The sequence below is a fragment of the Cololabis saira genome, chromosome 17 (assembly GCF_033807715.1).
Source record: "Cololabis saira isolate AMF1-May2022 chromosome 17, fColSai1.1, whole genome shotgun sequence".
Classification (NCBI taxonomy): domain Eukaryota; kingdom Metazoa; phylum Chordata; class Actinopteri; order Beloniformes; family Belonidae; genus Cololabis; species Cololabis saira.
In genome coordinates this window covers 25,847,210-25,869,439 of record NC_084603.1, presented here as the reverse complement: position 1 = coordinate 25,869,439, position 22,230 = coordinate 25,847,210, and the positions used below count along the sequence as shown (strand labels likewise).

At 38.5% G+C, this 22,230-nt stretch overlaps 1 protein-coding gene across 4 annotated transcripts in view; it reads right to left on the bottom strand.

The window, feature by feature from the left end:
* phactr2 (phosphatase and actin regulator 2) overlaps nt 1-22,230 on the bottom strand; it is a 49,274-nt gene that overhangs the window by 20,917 nt on the left and 6,127 nt on the right. For 2 of the 4 annotated variants that reach the window (XM_061744791.1, XM_061744794.1), the window contains exon 2: nt 69-251. In XM_061744791.1, the coding sequence (XP_061600775.1) occupies nt 69-251 (183 nt within the window). Of the gene's footprint in view, nt 1-68; nt 252-10,462; nt 10,688-20,533; nt 20,615-22,230 lie in introns of those variants that run through there. The other 2 variants (XM_061744793.1, XM_061744792.1) reach the window with 2 other exon arrangements.

Genomic DNA, 22,230 nt, shown 5'->3' with positions numbered 1-22,230 from the left:
GCAGCCACTTATCAGTTTGCTCAAACTGTGTCATAAGCACTTTCAGCCTCACACAGCACACATCCTACCTTTGGAAAGATCCTGGAACCTGTCGCTCGTCTTCTTCTTCCTCCACTTCCAAGGTTTGAACAGTTTTCCCAGTGAGGACAGCTTGCCTCGCTGCTGTCGTGATGCGTGGGCATTCTGGGTACTGGAGGCATTGTCCACCGTCACGTCACAGCTGGCCACAGAAGGTTTTTCCAGGCCATCAACTAAAAAGATACAGTTTAAGTCAGCATCGATAGTAAAATTCACAGAAGTACAAACTAAAACAGCAGACTTATCAACAGATCTGTATTTGCAGCACATAGAGCTATACTGATGAAACATGTCTGCAGGAGAATTCACATTCTACAGCAACTTGCAGCACAATAAGGTGAAACGATTGACCATAATCTACCATACACCAAGGAGTCAGGCTTTAGCATGAGTGATTCATAATTCTCTGCCTTTTCTTTTCCATTGTGAAATACAGAAACAAAAGGCGGCTGAAGATGACTTAACGTCAACATATAGCTCAACAAATACACTCGCCATAAACCATGTTTTCATATATATTCTTGTATTTTGGTTCCTTGTCTGGAACCTAGATTTCAACGGTAAGCTGTGAATGTTTTTAACCGTGCAGTTACAGCCGTATGTGTGCACGTATGTATGCACTTATGTGTCTCTTGGCGAGATCCCCATCTTTCCACAAGCCCTCGTCTTCCTGCCCAAAGGCTTGCTGTGCTGTGAACCTTCTGGAATACTGCAGACAGTGTGTGGAAGTGTGTGCGCAGGAAGGTTACAGAGGAAAGAGAGGGGCTATCTGAGACCTGACATTGGAAAGGAAAGGGTTTTTTTTTTGGTTTTTCTCCTACCAAAAAAAAAAAGAGGAAGAAACTGACTGCACAGAGCCCAGCAGGGGCTGTCAAGTGTTCAGTCTATTAATATAGAGAATAATTACAACAAATGTCATCTCAGTGGAATTTTCAGAGGTAGCAGACAAGGTAAAATCAAGTCCAGTTCAATAACATCCAATACAGTTCAATTAGGGCTGGGCGATATATCGAGATTTTAATATATATCGATATATTTTCAAACACGATATGGTACGAGACAATATCGTTTATATCGATTTATAAAAAAAAAAAAAAAATTTTTTTTTTTTTTTTTTACATTTTTTCTTTTTATGATTTTGATATAGCTTATTTTCTGACAAATTGACTTGAATGTTTTATTTGAGATTTGCACAAATTTTTTGTTATTTGCACAACTGTCAACCTCAGTGGAAAAGTCTGCCTGTTACTGTCTACATTGTATTAATTGCACAGTGTATTTTAATTTAATTGTTATGCAGGAAAGGGATATTTGTTTTATTTTATTCAAGAAGCATTTTTATTCTATATATGCAGGCAGTTTATTTTTATTTCATTTGTTTTATACATTTTGATATTGTGCAGACCTCTGTTAACAAAGGTACCTGTGTGACATTTGGCACGAGGCTTTGTATTAAAACTGACTGTTTTTTTAAGGGTTTGCCTCAGAAAAAAATGAAGCTAACAGAGATGCTATGCTATAATGCTTTGGGGGAAACCCCAATTAAGGCACAGAAAAAATATCGAGATATATATCGAGTATCACCATTTAGCTAGAAAATATCGAGATATGACTTTTGGTCCATATCGCCCAGCCCTAAGTTCAATAAGCCCAATTTTAAAGCAGATCAGTTGGAATCAAATACAATAGTTCAAATCAATTCACAACCCAAGTCATTGTAGTTCAATTCCACAAAATAGTCTCTTATAAAAACGAACTAATTAAACTATCTGAACTGTCTTTCCAGGAAAAACTAATAGCAACCTCCAGCAGAGCCAGTCTCACGTGGCATAAGACATGTCTTATGTATACAGTACATAGGGAGAGCCTATAAAGACAAGTCTCTGTTGCATCATGGTAAATCCCCCGAGGAGGCGACTAAAGTTTTATGCACACAAAGAAAAAAAGGTTTTAGGTCTAGCTTAAAAAGCAGAAAGTGTCATTTTGCTTACTGATACTACTGATACCATCATATCTTTCATCTGCAGCTTGGTACTAATCTCTTTAGAAAGAACCTTGTCCTGAGTCGGGCTTTGAAATAACTGACGAAAAACAAGTGGTGCAATGTTTTACCAACAGCCAGCATCCAGGTCATGGAGTTGTAAGAATAGAGTATTTCTTATTTACCATTCTTTCAGAGGCTGATTTAGGGATATACCGGTATAGTGATTACCTCCCGCCAATATTTACATTTTTTTCTTTATAACAGTAGTTTCAAATGTGGTGATGACAACAGAATGTTCTGACTGGTTGTAGAGAGATTTAAAAAAAAAAAAGCAAGTAAATTATACTTTTTTTGTTGTGAAAGTCTGAAAATCTGAACTGTTCACTGAATGACATTTTTTTTAAACCTTGAAGTCTTTTAAGGTGATGGTCACGTATATGACCCTAAGATATGCTGTTAAACTATGAAAAAGGAATAATAAGTCTTTTTTGTGACCTCAACTGAAGTTAGTGCTTCACCAGGAGCTGGATCTGTTTGATGGTCAGTTAGGTTGGATTATCCACAGTGGCTGTAAAACTGTACAGGTGCCATCATAAGATTATACAGAAGTACATCTTGTTTTATTCTACATGTGTTTTTCATCACTGAGAAAACCAGCTGTTTATATTACCCACAATGCAAGTCTACTTTTAACAATTTAGTGAGAAACTAAAGTGAAAAAAACTGGCGAGCTTGGGTCAGCACACCCAGGGATAACTATATTTTATTATCCAAATATGTTATAAAAGAGAGATTTTCCTTCCTACGTGGTAGCTGTATGTTAGGGCAGCTCAATTATGAAAATCTTTGTCATGGATATTTTGATCAACGTTATAATCACAATTATTTTAAATGATTATCCACTGACTTGTTGATCAAGCAGACTGAATTTACTGAACATGACAAAAAAAGATAAAAAGAATTTCCATGGTAAACTTAAGTTGTGGGCTGAATTAAATTTCAGAATAAAAAAATGATTACCGGTAAATGATTGAAGATGATTTTACATTTTACGAGTTTAAGGGATTTTTGAGAGCCTAAACTGAAAACACGATCAAACTTGAATTGATTGCAATAGCAATCAATTCAAGCTCTAACCTGTGCTGCTTTAATCCTTTCTACAATCAGGACAGGAAGAACATGAAGACTGAGAAGCGGAGATGAGAATCCTGACAAGATGAGCCACCAAAAAAGATGGATAGGTGATTACAGTGTAGTGTCAGATTCACAGATAAGAAAATAAGCTTCTAGTTATCACACAAGGACCAGAAACTCCTTGACAGTATTTTTTATTAACATTTTCTTTTAAATAAAATAAAATCAGCAAAAGTATTTTTAACATACAACTGATCAACTTCTGTATCCACTTGTTTACTCCTGCTGGTGAACAAAAAAAAAAAAAAGTAAAACTGCCCCTGTTTCATTAATATAATTTTAATTTTAAGCAACTTGAGATATTTGAAATTATAGGGTCAAAGTCCAGAGATTTGTGAGGAGTGTTAAGAATCCAATAGTTCAGGATCCCATCAAAGCCTCTAGTCACGAGGTTCCAGCAGAAATGAGGAGTGAGTGGAAAAGGTCATGTAAGCTCGTGTTTTTTGATTCCATACCACCTGATTTTTGCCATTTGTAAATGTCAGCCTCAGTCGACACAAACTAACTAGCACCTGAACCAACTTTATGCTTAATATAACTTTCTTAGGATTTAATTTGGTAATTTTTTTTGTCGGACAAGAAATCTTTTGTTTTTTCTAAAATACCTGACATGTTTTGGAGATTCCTTTCGCCTTCATCAGAGTCATCAGTGGTGAAGGCGAGAGGAATCGCCGAAACATGTCAGGTAGTTAAAAAAATAAATAAATAAAATAAAAAAAATTCTTGTCCGACAAAAAGGATTAGCAAATTAAATTGTAAACCCATTGACAAAATGAATTATTAACTAAACATTCTTAGGATTCTACAGATAGGATTTCCTTGTTCATCTATTGTTTTGTTCAACATTTGTAGAAAAAAAATGATTCACTATGGAGCAGAAATTTATACAATAACTGGTTTCCCAGGTTTTTATTCCGGTCAATTTGCGCAAAAATTAAAAAAAAAACAAAAAAAAAAAAAAACCTAAAGATAAGTACAAGAGACATAAAACATGAGTTATATTAACTCAAATAGCGCGTCTTTAAAAATAAAAAAAGTTTAAAAGCTGGATCACATGTCTTAAATTAATCTTCTTAGATTCCGACTAGACAAAAGATAAAGATTTAATATCATCAACGTGAAATTGAAAAACTGGAGATGATTTATGACCATGAAATCATGCAATTACAAATTCAACAACTCATCTGACATACACAGTGGCTCCTGGGAGGCAACAGCAAAAAAAAAAAAACAACCTCCACCAGACTAAAAGTGATTAGTGTGTTAAACAATAAAGATGTTATTAGCAAGGTAATTAGTGTGTTTATAAAACAAAAAAAAAATTATCTCAGTGCATCTCTTTGGCTCAACGGGGCAGATACGTATCCTCTTCTTAAGCTCAATAAAAGAAACTGATACCTTGTCAGTTGGTTGATTCTAATCAATATTGGCAAATTGTTCCAATCAATGCTACAGTAGATGCTGGTGGCCATCTGTAGCTCAATATGATCCGACACACAAAAGCTGAAAATGAACACCATCCAGTAAAATGCCTCAGAAGGCTAATTACCGTTGGCAAAGGATCAACGATGTCTTCATTTGCTTCTTGTTCTGCCCCAAGTCCCGTGAACAGTTTCCTATCCAGGTTTACCTTTTTCTCACAGCAAGAGAGATGCATGTCTTGATGCAAAGTGTGATGCATATATATATATATATATATACACTGTATATACTGTATACCTACACCCCTCAAAGCTCAGTTGCTGAAACCTTCGTATTCATTTGATCCCCATCTGTTAAACCTGATAAATAACATTGCCACCAGCTTTCTGATCATTTTAGTCTTAAATGATATTATCTAAAACATAAGAGGTAGTAACTGTGCCATGAGTTTTTTTTTAAATCTAGAAGTCATATGAATTTGAGTCCAGGTTTTCATAAGCAATAAGGCATTTATTGGTCTGCAGAAGCTTAACACTGGATACAATAGGATGACTGTGACAAGAAACAGATGCCTCACAAGCCTGACATGTAAAATGGGGCTCCAACAGTATAACCCAACACAACCAGTGGACACAATTACAACAGTAGACTTCTATTTGTTTAAGTATGCATTGTAAAAGTTTAAGTATGCAATGAAAATTCACCATATGACTGAACGACTATTTAAACATTACTGCTCCCAAACTGAAGTCTGCTCACCTCGCAGCATAACAGCTCGAGGGTACAAATGTACATGTCATGGCAATTAAGAATGAAGACACTGAAAAGTGCAGTGCAGAGCCACGTAACTGCCCTCCCCAGACACCAATTCTAACACTCATTCCCTCGCAGATGCACAAGAAACACACACGCACGCACACACACACATACACTCATTTCCTGTTCCTGTGTTGATATCAAATCACAACAATGGGTTCATTTCAGCAGCTGCTTTGCGCCACTAATGACTGGAAAATCAGAAACGGCAATTATCATCACCCTTAGACCAGCTATCAAACCACTAGGGGAAACCAAACAGGCACAATGAACCTTTTACTTGCAGGGCAGATGGATGATAAATAAAAAGAAAATGTATGCAAAAGCAGGAAAACAAAACAATGTTAACTTCAGAGAAGTGGCAAAAGAAAACAGGAATTGAAAGAGATAAACTTACAAAACACCTGCTTCATTTACGGTAATTTGGGAGAACCAACTCTTATTTCTTCTTTATTGAGAAAATGCGTTTTTACTTTAAGGAGATGCAAAATTACTGGAAAGAAAAGGGAAACATCTGTAACGCAAAGGAACTTTCAGTCGGTCTCCTAACGGAGTGGCGATTAGGTTACTTTTATGATGCTGTTGAGTTTTCATTTAATTTTTTCTTTTTCTCTTTTGTCCTTATTCTTTTGAGTCTTTTTCTTGCCAATGTCATGATCATTACTGTTGCTCTGTGATCTAGTTTCATCATTACTGATGAGTGACATAATGTTACAATGACAACCAAAATAAGAGTCCAAAGTTACTTTGGTTGTTTTCTGACAACAGAAGGGACGAGAGATGGTGAGAGGTAGACAATGCTTCCTAATTTAGTGCTGATGTAGTAAACGAAAACTCAAAAGCACAATATCTGTCACTACTCCTGGCAAGTACTCCAAGTCATAGGTATGGGCTGGTTCTTTATATTTGAATTCCGTCACTTGTGAATTATATGACATTTGTTGCAGCTACATTTTAATAATTAGCATTAATAATCACGATGCATTAACTTGTTGTCCCATTACCAAAAATGGTCATGTTACAGCTTAAGTAGCCATTAAGCGATTATTCATAAGTATTTGATTTTCTTGCATGATCACATTTACACAAGCAGAGACAGTTCTGGGTAATGGCCACATACAGACATTGACGACACAAAACTTTTTTTTTTTTTTTGACAAATTAATATAAAATTGTTTATATAAAGATCCAAAAAAGAGAGTATCCTTTTCTCCGCTGAACATAAGCCATACTGCACCTGTTTCCCATATTTATGTTTCCCAGATCAATAAACATATTTGAATTGGAAATGTTTTTTATTGGGTTTTTTTTTTTATTGTGGTATCCAACTGTACTAAGACCGATGATGATCTAATGTGAGATCATCATCCATATGAGCCATCTACGCTGGAGGAGAACTACTGGTCTCCATGTTCAGCGGGTCGTGGGACGTGTGTGCACCAAAACACCTTGCAGTACTGTTGCTTGCAAGTGTACTGCAGTACACCAGAGCTGCAGCCTTTCCTTCATTTAATGTTGAATAAATTGTCATATACTGATTAGCTGAATTTCATTTAAACAAAAAAGCTACAATAAAGGGTGAAGCGCTTGATTTTGGGAGTTAACAGAGTAAAGAAGACACAAGGGGCTGTTATCTACTAGTTTTGAAAGAAATTACTGTGGTTCTAATGTACGTACAGGAATCAAAGTTACATTATTCATTGAAAAACCTCCAAACATTTCAATATTATCTGAATAGATCTTCTAAGAATGAGTCCTAAGCTCTAACATGTGACTGATGAAATGAAATCACCTGAAAAACAGAAGTCCCTGGGGCTTCACTTTGCAAAACTGTTTTGTTTGTGTGTTTTTTTTCTTCAGTTTTTAACCTTCAAGCAACAATATCTCACTTATGACACACGCTATAGATTACAGCTTTTTAAACAGGGCAATAGAGCTCAAATACACACGAAGCTGAGAGTCACATAACAACTGCTGACTCGACTCCACAATTCCAAACTGGATTTCACACTGAGATGTTTTATTTGAAACAATTGTGCAAGTGAGTCAGGATTTGGATATGCAGCTGATGTGGCAATGGGTCGGGTAATCAGAAACACAACAGGCATCTCAGTGAAGGAATCCTCCACAGCACTGCAGTTGTTGCTAATAAAATGTTATGACATGTCAACACGACAACAGACTGTGAATTTGGTCAACAAAGACCCGTTTTCTATGGTATATTTGGTGGAGTCTTTGGCACAGTTTTGAAGGGTGAAAATTATGTATTGTGACAAAGCCAGCATGTTTTTGTCAGAAGTTGTAGCGGGGCATGTGTGGAGCAGGAGCAGGAGGAGGAGGAGGGGAAAGGGAGAGGCTTCCTTTCTTCACTGCAAGTGGGTTGGGAGGGAAGAAGTAGACGTCATGACTACAGGAAGAAGGATGGAGGGGAGATAGAGGCAAAAAGACACAGAGGAAAGGAAGTGAAATCAAAGAAACGAGGGAAGAGGTGAACACTGAAGGACGACAGGAGACAAAAGGAACAAGGAACGACAGGTAAAAAGGGAAAGCAACAGGAGGTGATCGACAAGAGGAGGAGGAAAGCAACTTGAGCTGCACTTTCAACACTTTGGTCATTTCTTCCAAATGTTTCCACAGCGAAGGCAGGAGAGGTAGAGCTCAAATCTAGGTGCTAATAAGGTCAAGCAGCTTGGACTGTTTAAAGAATAACAGACTATATAGAAACCAAACAGGAAACTGTGGCTTGTTTGTGTTTCAGGCCAGGGGATATCAGTTTTATGTTAATGATCTTTCAATAAGACCCTGATGGAAACACTTGTGTTCCTGCTCTTAGAAGTGTAGATTCAGCATTCAAAAGCACACCACAACATTGTTACAGAATTCGTAATGCGATGATGCAGCACATATGCATATAATAGTACATCCTCCTGTTCCTATACATAGTTGCCAAAGTGAGCTGCAAAGCTGTCTATTTTTAACTTTAAATGTAGAAAGCATCATAAAAAGTTCCAGTTTTGTTTTCATCCTGAGTCACATGTCTGTTCCTGTAAATCACAGCCTAACAGTCATAAAAACTGGAAATCAATGGGAAATGCACACTTTAATGGACTGTGAACAGGCCAAAGCGCAGCAAGCAACAAGAACCCCTTTACAATTTAAAAGAAAAAAATAGAATATGATGTTTTTCCTTTGAAAATTATGGATGTTAGACTTGGAGTAAGACAAAATTTCAGCATGCGATGTCAACATCGATCAGACAAACATACAAAGAAGAAAAAAACAGAAGCTTGTGTGATAATAAAAAAATGTTTCCAGAGTTCGCACTTTCATGACCTTTGTACATTATGATGCCTTCAAGTAGTGTTGCCATCAGTGCTCAATAAAACACTTTATAGCATCCAATTTGAGATCACTTATAAATATAGACACACACACACATATACATACATACATACATACGTATATACACACATACACATATATATATGTGTGTGGTCTGTGTGTGTGTGTGTGTGTGTGTGTATATACAGTAAAATATCACTCTGGTTTTATGAAACAGTTTGATGCACGAGGAAACACCTCTTCCAAATAAGGTCTTATGTAGCTTAAAACTAAATCACATGACTGGTCACATGCATGAGGAGCTACTTCTGCTTTAAAAGAAACATGACTAAAATTATCTGACATTAAAGATGAATAACATAAATAAACCCCCAAAGGTATTCATTTAATCCCCCTTACGCACAGGACAACTTGGTGGTTTCTACTTCTTTGAGGTTGACTTTTTGGTTAGTAACAACTGCACCTTCTCCTAATGACTCAAACCTGTACTACAACCCACAACACTTGCTCATTTCTTTTACTTGACCTTTCAAAAGTTGCCAATTGTTTATAAATATCGCTAGTGATGTCATCAAAAGTTGATTATGTCCTTTGTAGTATTCACTGTGGCTCTTTCTTTCCTTGGTGTTAAAATTACTGTCATATCTTGAAGAAAAGAAGAAAACAGAAGTAGGGGGCAACAAGGGGTTTCCCACAAATGCATTAGTCAGTCTTTCTCCAAACTATTTAGCCCAAATGAATCATTAGTTACATAAAATGGTCAAGCAAAAGTTGATTTAAAAAAAGCACCTTTGTGTAACATAACTGTTAACAACCAGGGACATTACAGTAACATTTAGTCTTTAGTTTCCAGCTGCTCTCCTTAAGTACATTTAGAGACTGCCCTCTCCAACCGTCAAAAACAGAAATGAGTGATGTAATTTCCTGTGAAGCCTTCACACAGTTGACTGGATGTAAACACCATTGAGCATTTTCACTCAACCCATTTAGTCATTTATAAACATCCAAACACACGCTTCTTGACTGTGAATTAAAAGCAAACGCTCTTGAGCCGAGCAAGTCCTCTCAATCTGCAACCAAACCCCGATGAGGGGGGAAAATAACTAATAACTAATCTGGACTCGGGTCAGTCCGGCTGCTCAATACATGAACTGCTGTTTGCAGCTCGAAGGACGTGAACAACGACGTCTTTGGCTTTTACAAGAGCAACTGACAACTTTTACAGCAGCTGGGAGGAGCGGCCCCCCGACACATTTACACACACACACGCGTCCAGAGAGCTGACGGCTGATTTTTGGTACTGCGTTACACCAACGCAGAACCTACGGCGTAAGGTACGCGGCGACGCACACCGTACAGTGTGCGTCGCCGCGTACCCTACGCCGTAGTCTCCGTAGGCTATGCCGTAACCCTACGGCGTAAGCTCTGCGTCAATTTAACGCGGGGCCATAATTTAGGCTTTAGCGGGAGACTCGACCAAGTTATTCAAAAAAGTGTTGTTTTGAGCAGTTTTTTTTTTTTTTTTTTAAGTGAGGACTTCCTGGGTAAAGATAGCGGATTTGTGTGCAAGAGAGAAGAGGAAGGGAGACTACACACGCACGCACGCACGCACACACTCACACTCACCGCTCTGAGACACGGCAGACACGGCGGTCTGACCCATATTCAGCCCGCGGACCGGAGCGGACCGGACCCGCTATCACGACTCCCTACTCCCGCATAAGCGCCGTCCCGGGTCGCCGAGTGAGCTCATTTCAAGTGGAAATAAATAAATAAAAGTTGCACGGAGCGGGATGGCGGAGACGCTGGAAACTTGGTTCACACACTGAGCTGAGAGAGAGGGTTGTGAGTGGAGCGGGGCGCTGCGACGTCACGGCCCCCGTCTCCTCCTCCATGTACACACAATCTCTCTCCACACTAGTACTTCATTTGGAACAATCAAGACATTAGATTCAAAAACTAATCTTTAAGGACTGGTTCAGAAAATTAGAATATTGTGATTTTCTGTAATGCAATTACAAAAACAAAAATGTCATACATTCTGGATTCATTACAAATCAACTGAAATATTGCAAGCCTTTTATTATTTTAATATTGCTGATCATGGCTTACAGCTTAAGAAAACTCAAATATCCTATCTAAAAAAATTAGAATATTCTGGGAATCTTAATCTTAAACTGTAAGCCATAATCAGCAATATTAAAATAATAAAAGGCTTGCAATATTTCAGTTGATTTGTAATGAATCCAGAATGTATGACATTTTTGTTTTTTTTAATTGCATTACAGAAAATAAAGAACTTCTTTAGAAGAATTTCTTTCAATCTATGGTTTTCCTGTTACTGCTAGAGAATATTCAGTTGTGTTTGATGCAATACCAGATGGTGCAAGAAGGTTATTGTGTTTTGCTCCTAAAGGTAAAAATTGTAATATTCCAATGTTGAATCCTGATGACATACTGTATATGTTGGTAATATTTGCCCTTTACTAAGTGATAAAGCTACGAATCATTGCATTACATATATTATACAGAGATATATTGTTTCTTAACCTGCAGCAGTTTTCTATTGGAATAACTTATGTAATAAAATAGATTGGAAAAACACATGAGTCTTGTCAAGAAAATGTATTATTACAAACAAAGTAAGAGAAGTTACTTTTAAGATACTTCATAGATGCTATCCAGTCGAGACCAATCTTGTTAAATATAAGATAAACATTGACACACTCTGTTCTTTTTGTGGTAATGTGGATGAAACATTATCTCACTTATTCTGGAATTGCACATATACTCATATTCTCTGGATTGACCTTAATAATTTTATAAATGCTAAAGTTTCTTCCTTTAAGTTGAGCATTCAACATGTACTATTTGGTGTATCAAAGAATGATATGACAAGCCCAGACAACATATATTTGATCAACCTTCTCTTAATTATTGCTAAATATCACATTATTCACTGTACTAAATTTGCTAGCCAACGTCCAAATATAATTGTTCTTAAAGATATATTGATATCATATTCAGACAGTCTTAAACAGAGCATAAACCCCAAAGCGGTTAAAACGAGGAGCTTATGTAAAAAATATAATATTTCCTGATTTTTTTTAAATGTATTTTTCCTCCTTAAACCTTAAACCTTCTATTTTATTTTGATATATAATTTACTGTTCTTAATTTGTAACTGCATTTTATCCTGATGTTTTGTACCTTTCCTGTATATATCTATCAATAATAAAGAAAAAAAAACCCTCCTCCTCCACCTCCTCCTCCTCATCCTCCCGGAGCGGCTGAAAAATGCCTCTCATGCCGCCGTGCAGATTAGGAGCGCTGCTGGGGTCACAGGGTGGGGAGGTCTGGCTACAACCTCCAGTTTACACAAAGAAAGACCAGAAAAATTGACAGAAGGAGGTGAAGATCTGTATTCCTGCTATATAAAAGTATTCTCCAATAAAGTTCTGCTGATGTTTACATCTGCTCCACCAGAGCTCTGCAGATGGGTATGGGAAAAAACAACTTTTGTAATATGTACAAATGTGTTACAATCGAAAGCTTCAGTTCAGTGCATTAACAATCAATGAAGGATTTTACTAGGGAGTTATTAAAATATGCATATATGACCATTCTAATCTGACAGCACACACTTTTAATAACAGACAAACTTTTCTGCTGGTTTCTGCTTCACCTCCTTGCTGTGAAAACATGGTTTAGTCAAGCAACAACCATCTAACTTCCAGATTGATGCCAGTGCAGAAATAATAAAAGTTTTAGTTCGTCGACTGGCTCCAAAAGTGAGTCAACCTCAGTTGACCTCCATGTTAAATAGTCCAACTTAATAACTCAAATAAATGTATTAACAGCCTGGTTCAAAAAGTGATTTTGGTCACCATAGATAGATTTTACATCCATGACAACTGTACGTTGGAAGAATTTAGATTTTTTTTTTTGTATCTCATAATGTAAAATGATTTAAAGCAATAAATTTATGTATAATTAGGGTTGCAGACCTTTGATTGGCGGCCGGCTTAGCCAATGACTAGCCATTACCACTTCATTGTTGGTCAACATTATGCTACAAAGCTTAGCTAAGCAGTCAACAGCTTGTGCTGACCCAGCGCCAGCGAAACACAGTCATTTCTGATTTCAACACTAACATTGGAAATAGTATACTCCTAAGTTTGCACAGCTCCTCTGGTGTGTGCCGGCTGAAGGAGCTGGTAGCCACAGCTAACTTTGATTTACATAAGGTGGACGTCTTCCAGCCGGCCTCTCCGGCCAGTTCGTTACGACCAAAGAACCTACAGTTCACATCACGGAGGGTTTTTCTCGTAATTTTCCATGGCAGTGCTGTCCAATTCTGGTCTCCGAGGCCAGCTTCCTGCATGTTTTAGATGTTTCCCTGCTTCAGCTCACCTGATTCAAATGAATGGATCACCATTAAGGCCTGTTAAGGATCCATTCATTTGAATCAGGTGTATTGAAGAAGGGAAAGATCTGAAAACATGCAGGACAGTGACTGTAGACTATGGGCTGCATAAGGAGCTGAAGTACTGTCCGTCTGTCTGTGGTATTTTGACCCAAGCATGCTGCAGATATTTCATTAAGATTGTTTGAAATCTGTGATGGCTTGCAACTATCTGGATATCAGAGACATAAAACAGACTTTAATGTCTTTGACTTAAAGTAGAAAGATAAAGAGGATAGTGGAGTGATGGATGTTTGGCTGACTAAAAATACGCCAAAAACATTTTTCTTATCGTCAATTATTCAGTGCATGTGCAGCAGTCGTTTGGTAATGCCATCACATTGTTTGTTCATTACCAAAACATAAGCCGATTCCCGACAACAAGACTACTTTTAGCTGGAATGATGTAACACAGTTAATATTCAGATACTGATTGTGTGAATGCTGACTCAGCATTCATTCATTTATGGGGTTGTCTCTGGAAGAAGTATTTGAACAGTGTGATAAATGCGTAAATGTACGGAATATGGAGTCAGAAGTTCTTAAAAACAGAATTAAAAGAGAAATAAAGAAGAAACAGCCATGAGTTCAACAAAGTATCTTAAAAGTTGATGCCAGGCAGGCTACCAGCTGAAACTCAGTGGAAGTGACGAGAGACGCAGCAGGACAGCTGCTGTTGTGGAAAGTCTCTGCAGCTTCTCTAAAAACAAATGGGTGCATGGATAACTTTAAAAGTATATTTTCAATCTGACTGAGGGCGAACAAAACAAAAGAAATCAGAAATTAAATTATTGGATCGTTTTTTTTGCTTTTGAGCCCAAAAATCATTTTCCAGATACGATATGATTCACACAAACATGATGCATTTTAAAAAAGTTTGAGGGATCTCTTTGTTCAAATGAGGAGTATGCATAATCATCTGGACCCATACAGTTTATACAGCTGCATGGGACACTTCCTCAGCCGAGATAAACCACTAATATATAAGAGACTTCAGAGTAAATCTACAACAGAGTCAAGCCCAGACAGAACACAGAACTTCACCTGGTTAAAAAAAAAAGCTTTTAGATGGTTTAATTAATGCAGAAAAGCCGGTTATTCCGAAAGGTTCATGTATTCAAAGTTTAGAAGGCACTTAAACTGAATTAAATGGAGAAGAGAAGTCTAAAAATGTATAACTAAAAAGTAGCGCATGCGAATTTACTTACCACTAATTCGCAACCCTAAATTAAAATCAGGTTTTTCCAGTTACCTTCAGAAGTCACATAATGAGTTCAATTATGCCCATCTGTGGGTAAATCTCACATAATCTCAGTATGTAGACACCTGTTGTGAAAGGCCTCAGAGTCTGAGACACCACTTAACACGACGCTCCACCCAGCCAGCAGCACGGTGAAGACGTCTCCAGGCAGGCACGGCACAAGGTGCAGATTAGGGCTATTGGGAAACACTTTCTAAATCTCTTGGAGCACCAATAAATCCATTGTTAGAAATTGGAATATGGCATCATGATTAATCTGCAGAGAAAGGGCAGACCAACAAATCTCATGGACCAAACAAGAAGGACATTAAACAGAGATGTGAAGTTTAACAGCAGATTGGGGGTCCTGATCACACAGGCCAAACCAGAACAAAGGACACTCTTCAAGCATGTGGAGGAAGGTAGTCTGCTGAAAGGGCTAAACCTGAACTTTTTGGGCCTTCGAGGCAAATGCCACATGTGGCACAAACCTTTTACCCGAAGGCGACTGAAGCATGGTTGAGACTGCATCATGACATGGGGAAAATATAGCAAAAATATTGTCAAAAAATCTTTTGAACCAAGTCTGGAAATCCAGAACAGATTTAGCAGCAAATGTAAATGAGCTTCAAGTCAGTAAGTTCAGTAAACCTGCTTTGAATGTGATTTATGATAAGAGAAGGAGAGGTCGGTGAACCCTGACCCCTGCTCTGAATCCAAAGAAAGACAAATCAGTTGGGGTTTGTAACTGTGATGGAAGGGAACAAAATATAACATATATTACACGGCACGTTGTGATGAGCGAACACTATCCAAACAAGGCCAAGCGCTTCTGCCACGGACCCTCAGCATGTGTTTGTGTGTGAGAGAGAGCTTTAGCCGTCACCAGCGTCAACAGAGTGACAGCTGAGACGTCGCAGGACGTGGGTTGACAGAGAAGAGCATCAGCATAAGTACACATGCAGTTGCCCACACGCAGGCGTTCACATGTGTACAAACACCGAGCTGCACTAGCCGTCAGACTGGTCTGAGAGGGAAGTGGGGAAAGGATTTTCCAGTCAGACCGAGACTGCCACCTGGTGTCAGCATGAGGCAAATGCATTTAGTTTAAATCGGAGGCATCACGTGATCTGTCATTACACGTCTGTTCATTCTCAATGGTCAACTTGTATGTGTCATTTACATCCATCCTCCTTTTCTCCCTTAAATCAAGCTACAGGCAAACTTATCAATCTACACAGTCCCACAAGAAAGTATGTGCTCACATCAGATTCTTTGCAGAAAGAGATTTATAGCCAGCAGTGAATTGTAAACAAAACTAATTTGGCAGGTTCACACATGAAAAAAATGAGGCAATCAGCATTAAGCAATCTTTCACAAGTCATTAAAATGTTTGTGCCATCACATTCATCACCTTTTAATAATGTCACCTGATTCTTCTGCAGCTGGTTCAAAATATCACATGATTATCTGTGTTTTTTTATGTGCACTTTTATGTGCACTTTGGGTCTTACAGTGATGCAGGCATCACCCGTAAACCATACGGCCCTGAGCCACTATAGTTGAAAACAGGGCCCTAATCAAATATTCCAGCTTCTATTTTAGTTGTAGTGGAAAAAAATGGAAAACTAAAAAAAAAAAAAAAAAAATGCAGCTATAACCTGAGAGCAGGCAGGAGAGAACCCCAGTCTGATGGGAGTGTTATTAGCGAATGAGATGAAAGCGGATAATTGAACCGACAGGAAGTCGGTGAAGAGGTGGGAGGATAAGACAGAACTGGAGGATGGAAGTACTTAGAGAAGTTAACAGAGGAAAATGACTGCGTTAGCATCGACGGGAAGGTAATGTCATACACTCTGAATCAGCAACACAATCTGAATTTGCTGAACATTATACGTTTTGTAGAGTAAACATACGTATGTTTAATAATGTACAGTTAAATACTACTGCTTAAAATAGTAAGTGGTGCTTAAAGTGATGTTTTTAGCATTAATAATTAAGTTTACTGTGAAGCTTCAATGAATATATTTAGTTTTCACCTTTTTCTGCAGACGTTATTGCAACATCATCTTTCCATCCACTTTTATACTTCACTCTCCAGCTGTCTTAAAACACACACACACACACACCACCCACACACCCTGCTACGCCCTGGTAATCTGATCAGAGTAGTATTATTGACACACAAATCACAGCTGTCATAGCTAAGGCAGAAACACAGCAACATAATGGCTCAATAAGAGTTTCTTTTTCTTTAAATTCCCTTCCTCCCCTACTTATCGTTTGGTTTTCACCTCAGTCAGAGATTAGGTGACTGAAATCATCAGGTGAAATCATCAGGATATTTTACTCTGGAAAAGCGTCAGTGTGCCAGATCCCTTTTGCTAAGGGAGTTCATACTTTAATAAATACATCAAACTTTGCTCCTAACTCCGCCGCTGACTTGATTATTAAGAATGAATAGTGTTTGCCTTCATCTCACAGGGATTTCTCATCTTGGTGAGGAATTATTTCAGCACCATGCACGCGATTCTCTGCTCGGCTACTAATGCTTTAAACCTGTCCTACGGCTCTCTACCTTCATGTCAATTACTGATCAGCCACAGGACAAAGCTCCCTCCGGGTTTTCCTTGGATCAATGTGATGCTTTTACACGCAATCTCTGCAAGAAATCAACATCCAGGGATTTCTGGAAATACACTGTATTCAAAGTAAGAGGGAAACGCATTTGAGTCCTGGAATTTGCATGTGAGGATAATGCTTTTCCGGAAGTGGGGCTTTTTTAGTCCTAGCACTAAATAACAGAGATCATCTGAAGCCGCCTGACCTTTCAATAACCAGAGAGAGAGAGGCACAGAAGGAGAGGGGCCAAAAGAAAGGAAGAGACTCATCAAATATTAAGTAGTAGCCTCAGCAGAACAAGGGGTAATAATTGTTTAAGTGCTATTTTTTGGAGCCTTGCCCCCCTACTCTTTCACTTATTTATTAAACTCAAATCCTGCCGTGCTGTAGTCGCACAGCACTGCCAAAGCCAAGCATGACCCTGCAGTTTTATAACAATGACAGTCAAAAAAAAAAAAAAGACAGAAGCCCTATGACCACTCATTGCACCTAACGTTTGATGTTTGTCATTGCTCACTTCCCATTTATGCATAGATGATTTGAGCACAATAAGTAACACCCATTAACATTCTGAACTGAAGGCTGACTGACCTTTTCAGGAGTCAGAGCTCAGACACGTCCATGTCAGCATCCTGATTCAGATTGCACAGTGTCGTTACGGTGAAGTGTGATTCGGTAAAGAACAGGCTCCGCTGAGCCAAGAGCAACTGTACGTGGATGCTGCCAACAAAGCGCTTTAAATTAGATTACAAATGTGTATGTCTTGCTTGTTTTTTGCAGGCATTAAGCCAGACCTTCATTATCAGTGGCAGGTTTTTGGATGAAGTTCCCGTAGTGGCAGTAATACCCCACATGTGCATATGTTACAGTTGTTTAAGAAGCAGTTTTCCTCGCTCCTGTCGCTACCTCAGTCAAAACGCCAACATTTCCGCCTCCACAAAGCATTACCCATTTTAGCTTTGGTGATGATATTAACTTGATCATAATTTCATGCCACAGAGAGATACTACACGTGCTTAAATTTTGCTCGAACCCTAAGCTATAGCTGCATTCAGTGGGTCAAATTTCATTGGTTTTCTTTTTTTGCAGTTTAATCACAGGCTGACATGAACTGGTCACCTGTGTGCTTTGAGAAAAAAACCTAAACTCTTATCCTTTTGAGTGCTGATGATAAAAAAAAAAAATATGAGTCAATATTGTGCTACTTTTTTTTGACACACATAAAAAGAACCAATTCTCGATTTAAAAACACAACTCTATTTCTTTATCCAAGAGCTCACGAACCCCTTTATGTCTCTTAATGTTGCAGTTCGATGGCAGGTACTTCCATTTCTCTTCCTCTTTGCATCTGCCAGCCAGCTTGACTGAAATCTGATCTCTTGTTTGTTGTATTCAGTTCGGCAAAACCCATTCGCTGCCATCACTGCTAAAATGTTCCTGGTATAAATCAATAGTTGACATCCTGCCAGACGGGCAGAGAGCTTAAGAGAAGGCAAGCTCAAGAGACAACGAAAGTGAGCAAGAGAGATAAAAAGTAGGGGTGAAAAAAGCTGTAAGAATGACTGATACTTTACTTGAGGGGGAGTACAGTTAATTGTAGCCCTGGAAGAAAGGTCTCTGTGGCACAATATGCACAATAAAAGCATCAACAGATAGAGAGACGTGTGTGAAAGGAGCCTGTACCTTTATAAGGTCATATGAGCACAGATTTACAAGAGAGCCATTGTCAATGGCAAATTCAGCTATCTTAAGCATGCTTCCCATGTTTACTCAGTCGTGTTATGTGGCTTTTAACAGCATTACTTCTTTTTTTGGAAACTCTGCGTGGTTTGTCTTAAACGGGACTTCCAGTGGTCCACGACGGCCGCTTTGGCCACCTTCCAAGGCGGCACGTAATGACACAATAAGGTCCATTTGAACAGAGCGTGACTCAAAAGGTCCGACTCGAGATGAATTTATCATAGCGTTACACATACAAAGTGCCAGAAACCAGCTAATATAAACAGATAAGTTTGGTTTAACAACCCACATCAAATAATACAGCATACTTTCTGCTGGAGGACTACTTTGATACCAGTCATCCTGTGAATTACTTAAGAAACATTATGGTTTGAATGGACAACAACTTCGAACAGTTTTTTTTTCTTTTGTCCCAAGTCCCCAAATGGTCCAAAGAAAAGCGCAGAAGCAAATTCCTTTAGTCGTAAACACGTTCAGGTTCACTTAACTTTGTCACACATTGACAAAAGAAATGACACAAAAAATCGCACATTTCGTAGCAGGCAGAGAAAATGCACATGACAGCATTTTGTCAAGTCCACTCATGCAAACCCAGACACAGTCCACATCCGCACACGCATCCACCTGCAGAGGCTGCTTTGCCTTGCAAAACACTGATTCACAAATTTGCAAACGCCACAATTTGATGTGTGTCAGCGTGTACTGAATGTTGGATTCTTTTCAGTCGTAAAGCAACGGGGGCTCTGCCTTTTAAACTTGTTGATGTGTCGTGACAACCTCTGTGAGTCTCAGATAAGACGGGCCAGATATAGGCTGACGTGCCTCTCCGGGCTGAATGATACACCGACCGATGCACTGATGTGACACTTGGTCCAACACAACCAGGCTGAAAACCAGCCGAGCCCGTCAGGAATGTTTAGTCGCAAGTTTCCTTTCTCTACCGAAACTTAGATAACAAACTAACTCCATTAGAAGCAGCGTATCTTAGACTTATGAGAGATGTTACAATGGAACTGTGATCAGACTTGCAAGCTTCATTGTGCCACTGCCAAAGAGTCTGTTAATAATAGCTTCATCAACAAATCTGAACCCCCCTCCAGAAGGATGTTTTTAGAGAGGTTGTTTTTTGCACCAATAGGAAATAGTGAAAACTGCTCATAGTTTAGCTGCTTTTATTGTCCATGAGCCAACAAAACAGAGGAGTCATAGAATAAACCAGCTCCAGACAGATGAGTGCCACTCGGACAAGTGAGCTCTTCCATCAAGGGTAAGACACTCAAACATAACAGCTCACAATGCAAATCAATCACAGGCACCTGCAGTATACTGAGTCATCATGACCTTCTTTTAAACTGAGCGGTTCTTAACAAAGCTGTTGTTGATTTACACTGTAAACATGTGTGCTGCCTGGTTTAGAAGTCAGAAATCAGGATTTACCCAGAGCATAATAATCAAGGGCTAATGCACAGGTGATGGTATGTGTGGGGGGGTTATAAGAAGAGGAAGTTGTGGGAAAACAGTCTCCTGGCTCGTATAAAAACTTAACACAGACACAAAGAGTCAGAGGCACAAGACACACGCTCAAAGATAAAGAGGGAAGTACATCTTTTCATGCAGAGAGGAAACTCACCATCATGTTCCATGATTTGACCCGGGGAATAAGATCCTTGCTTGTTCCCGACACACTGCCTCTCTGCCACCCTCCTACCCTCCACCCTTTCCCTGTCTCCCTTCCTCTCCTCCCCTCCCGCACTCTATCTCTCTCTCTCTCTCTCTCTGTACTTCCCTCCTTCAACCCTCTTCTTTCCCTCCCACCCTCACTCCCTCCTTGCCTCGCAGCCTCCCTGGCTGTCTGATCGCTCCTCCTCCTCCTCCTTATACATCCACTTGCACAAATACAGAGCATTAAAAGTTAATGTTTCTTTTCCATCTTAGGTCCTCTTCCCATCCTGCATTTGTCTCCACCTCCCTCCCCGCAGGGTTCCTGTTCTGGCTCCTGTCTGGCCCAGGAAATGTCAAAGTAACATTAAAAAAAAAAAAAAAAAGTGTCACTTTTAGAGGTTAAAATATAGAAAATCACAATCACATTTCAATTTATTTTTCAAAATTATTATTTTTTTAATCATAAACTATGACTATTACAGCCTGGTCCAGACGTATTGGGGCAGTTACATCTATAATAAGCATGTATGCCTGTTGCATGTATTTGGATAATGACCCATTTTTATGATTCTGCTTTTATACACCATTATAGTGGATTTTCATCTAAATGATCAAGATGTTATCAAAGTGTAGACTTTAACTTTGAATCAAAGAGCATTCACAAAAAAATGGCATTTACTAATTAGAAATGTTATAAATGAAGTGCCTCCATTTTTAGGAGCTCAAAAGTATTTGAACAAGTGGCCATGAAAGACCATGAAAGACAACTGAAGTGGAAGATTGCAGAACCTGTTCTTCAGTGAAAAAGTCAGAATTACTCTGGAGAACATCAGTGTATCATTGTTAAACTGTTTTGCTGTTTATTTCTGACAAAGATGTATGCATCATGACAGAATGATGCAGATTACACTCTGTAGCAGTGGCACCAGGAGAGGACGAAGGAGAGAGGTTTTAAAAGAAAAGTGAGATGGAGGCAGAAACATAAACAAGACAGCTGAGGGCTGTTTTCTCCCAGATAGACTGTCAACTAGTCTGCAAAATAACATGCAATTCTGGGGAGGTCAGTGCACTCCTAAAACAATCAGCAAGGACAGACGAACAAAGTAAAAACTAGAATAAATTCTTCTTTATCTTCACCGCATAAATTATCAAACATGGTGCTACGGTTAGGCGTGTATGATTACCACCAGTGGAACAGCCTCATTAATGTGAATATATATATATATATATATATATATATATATATATATATTTATAGTGAGACTTGAGACTTGATTGAAAGTGCTGATATTCTTTAAAGGTTGAAAAACTTAAAATACTTTAATTTATCATAGTTTCAATACTGTTAGTAGTTTTATCCTACATGACTTTGAGTATTTATTTCTGTATTCTATTGAAAACATTATTACAGTGTAAACTCATACATGAGTACCTGAAAAGCGAATAGTTAAAAATGTAGCAGTTAAAAGATATAACTGGAAATTGCAGAGGAGTGTTGGCAATTGGTTTTTGCTGTTTAAACCTGTATAAAAAGACAGTATTATTTACATGTTTTATCACCCTCACTGAGCCAGTCGGGATTTGGGGACATTTGACTCTGGTAATACCTGGTGGGTTGTTGAATGTCCTTTAATTATATTTGAGATGACACCAACACAGTTGTAA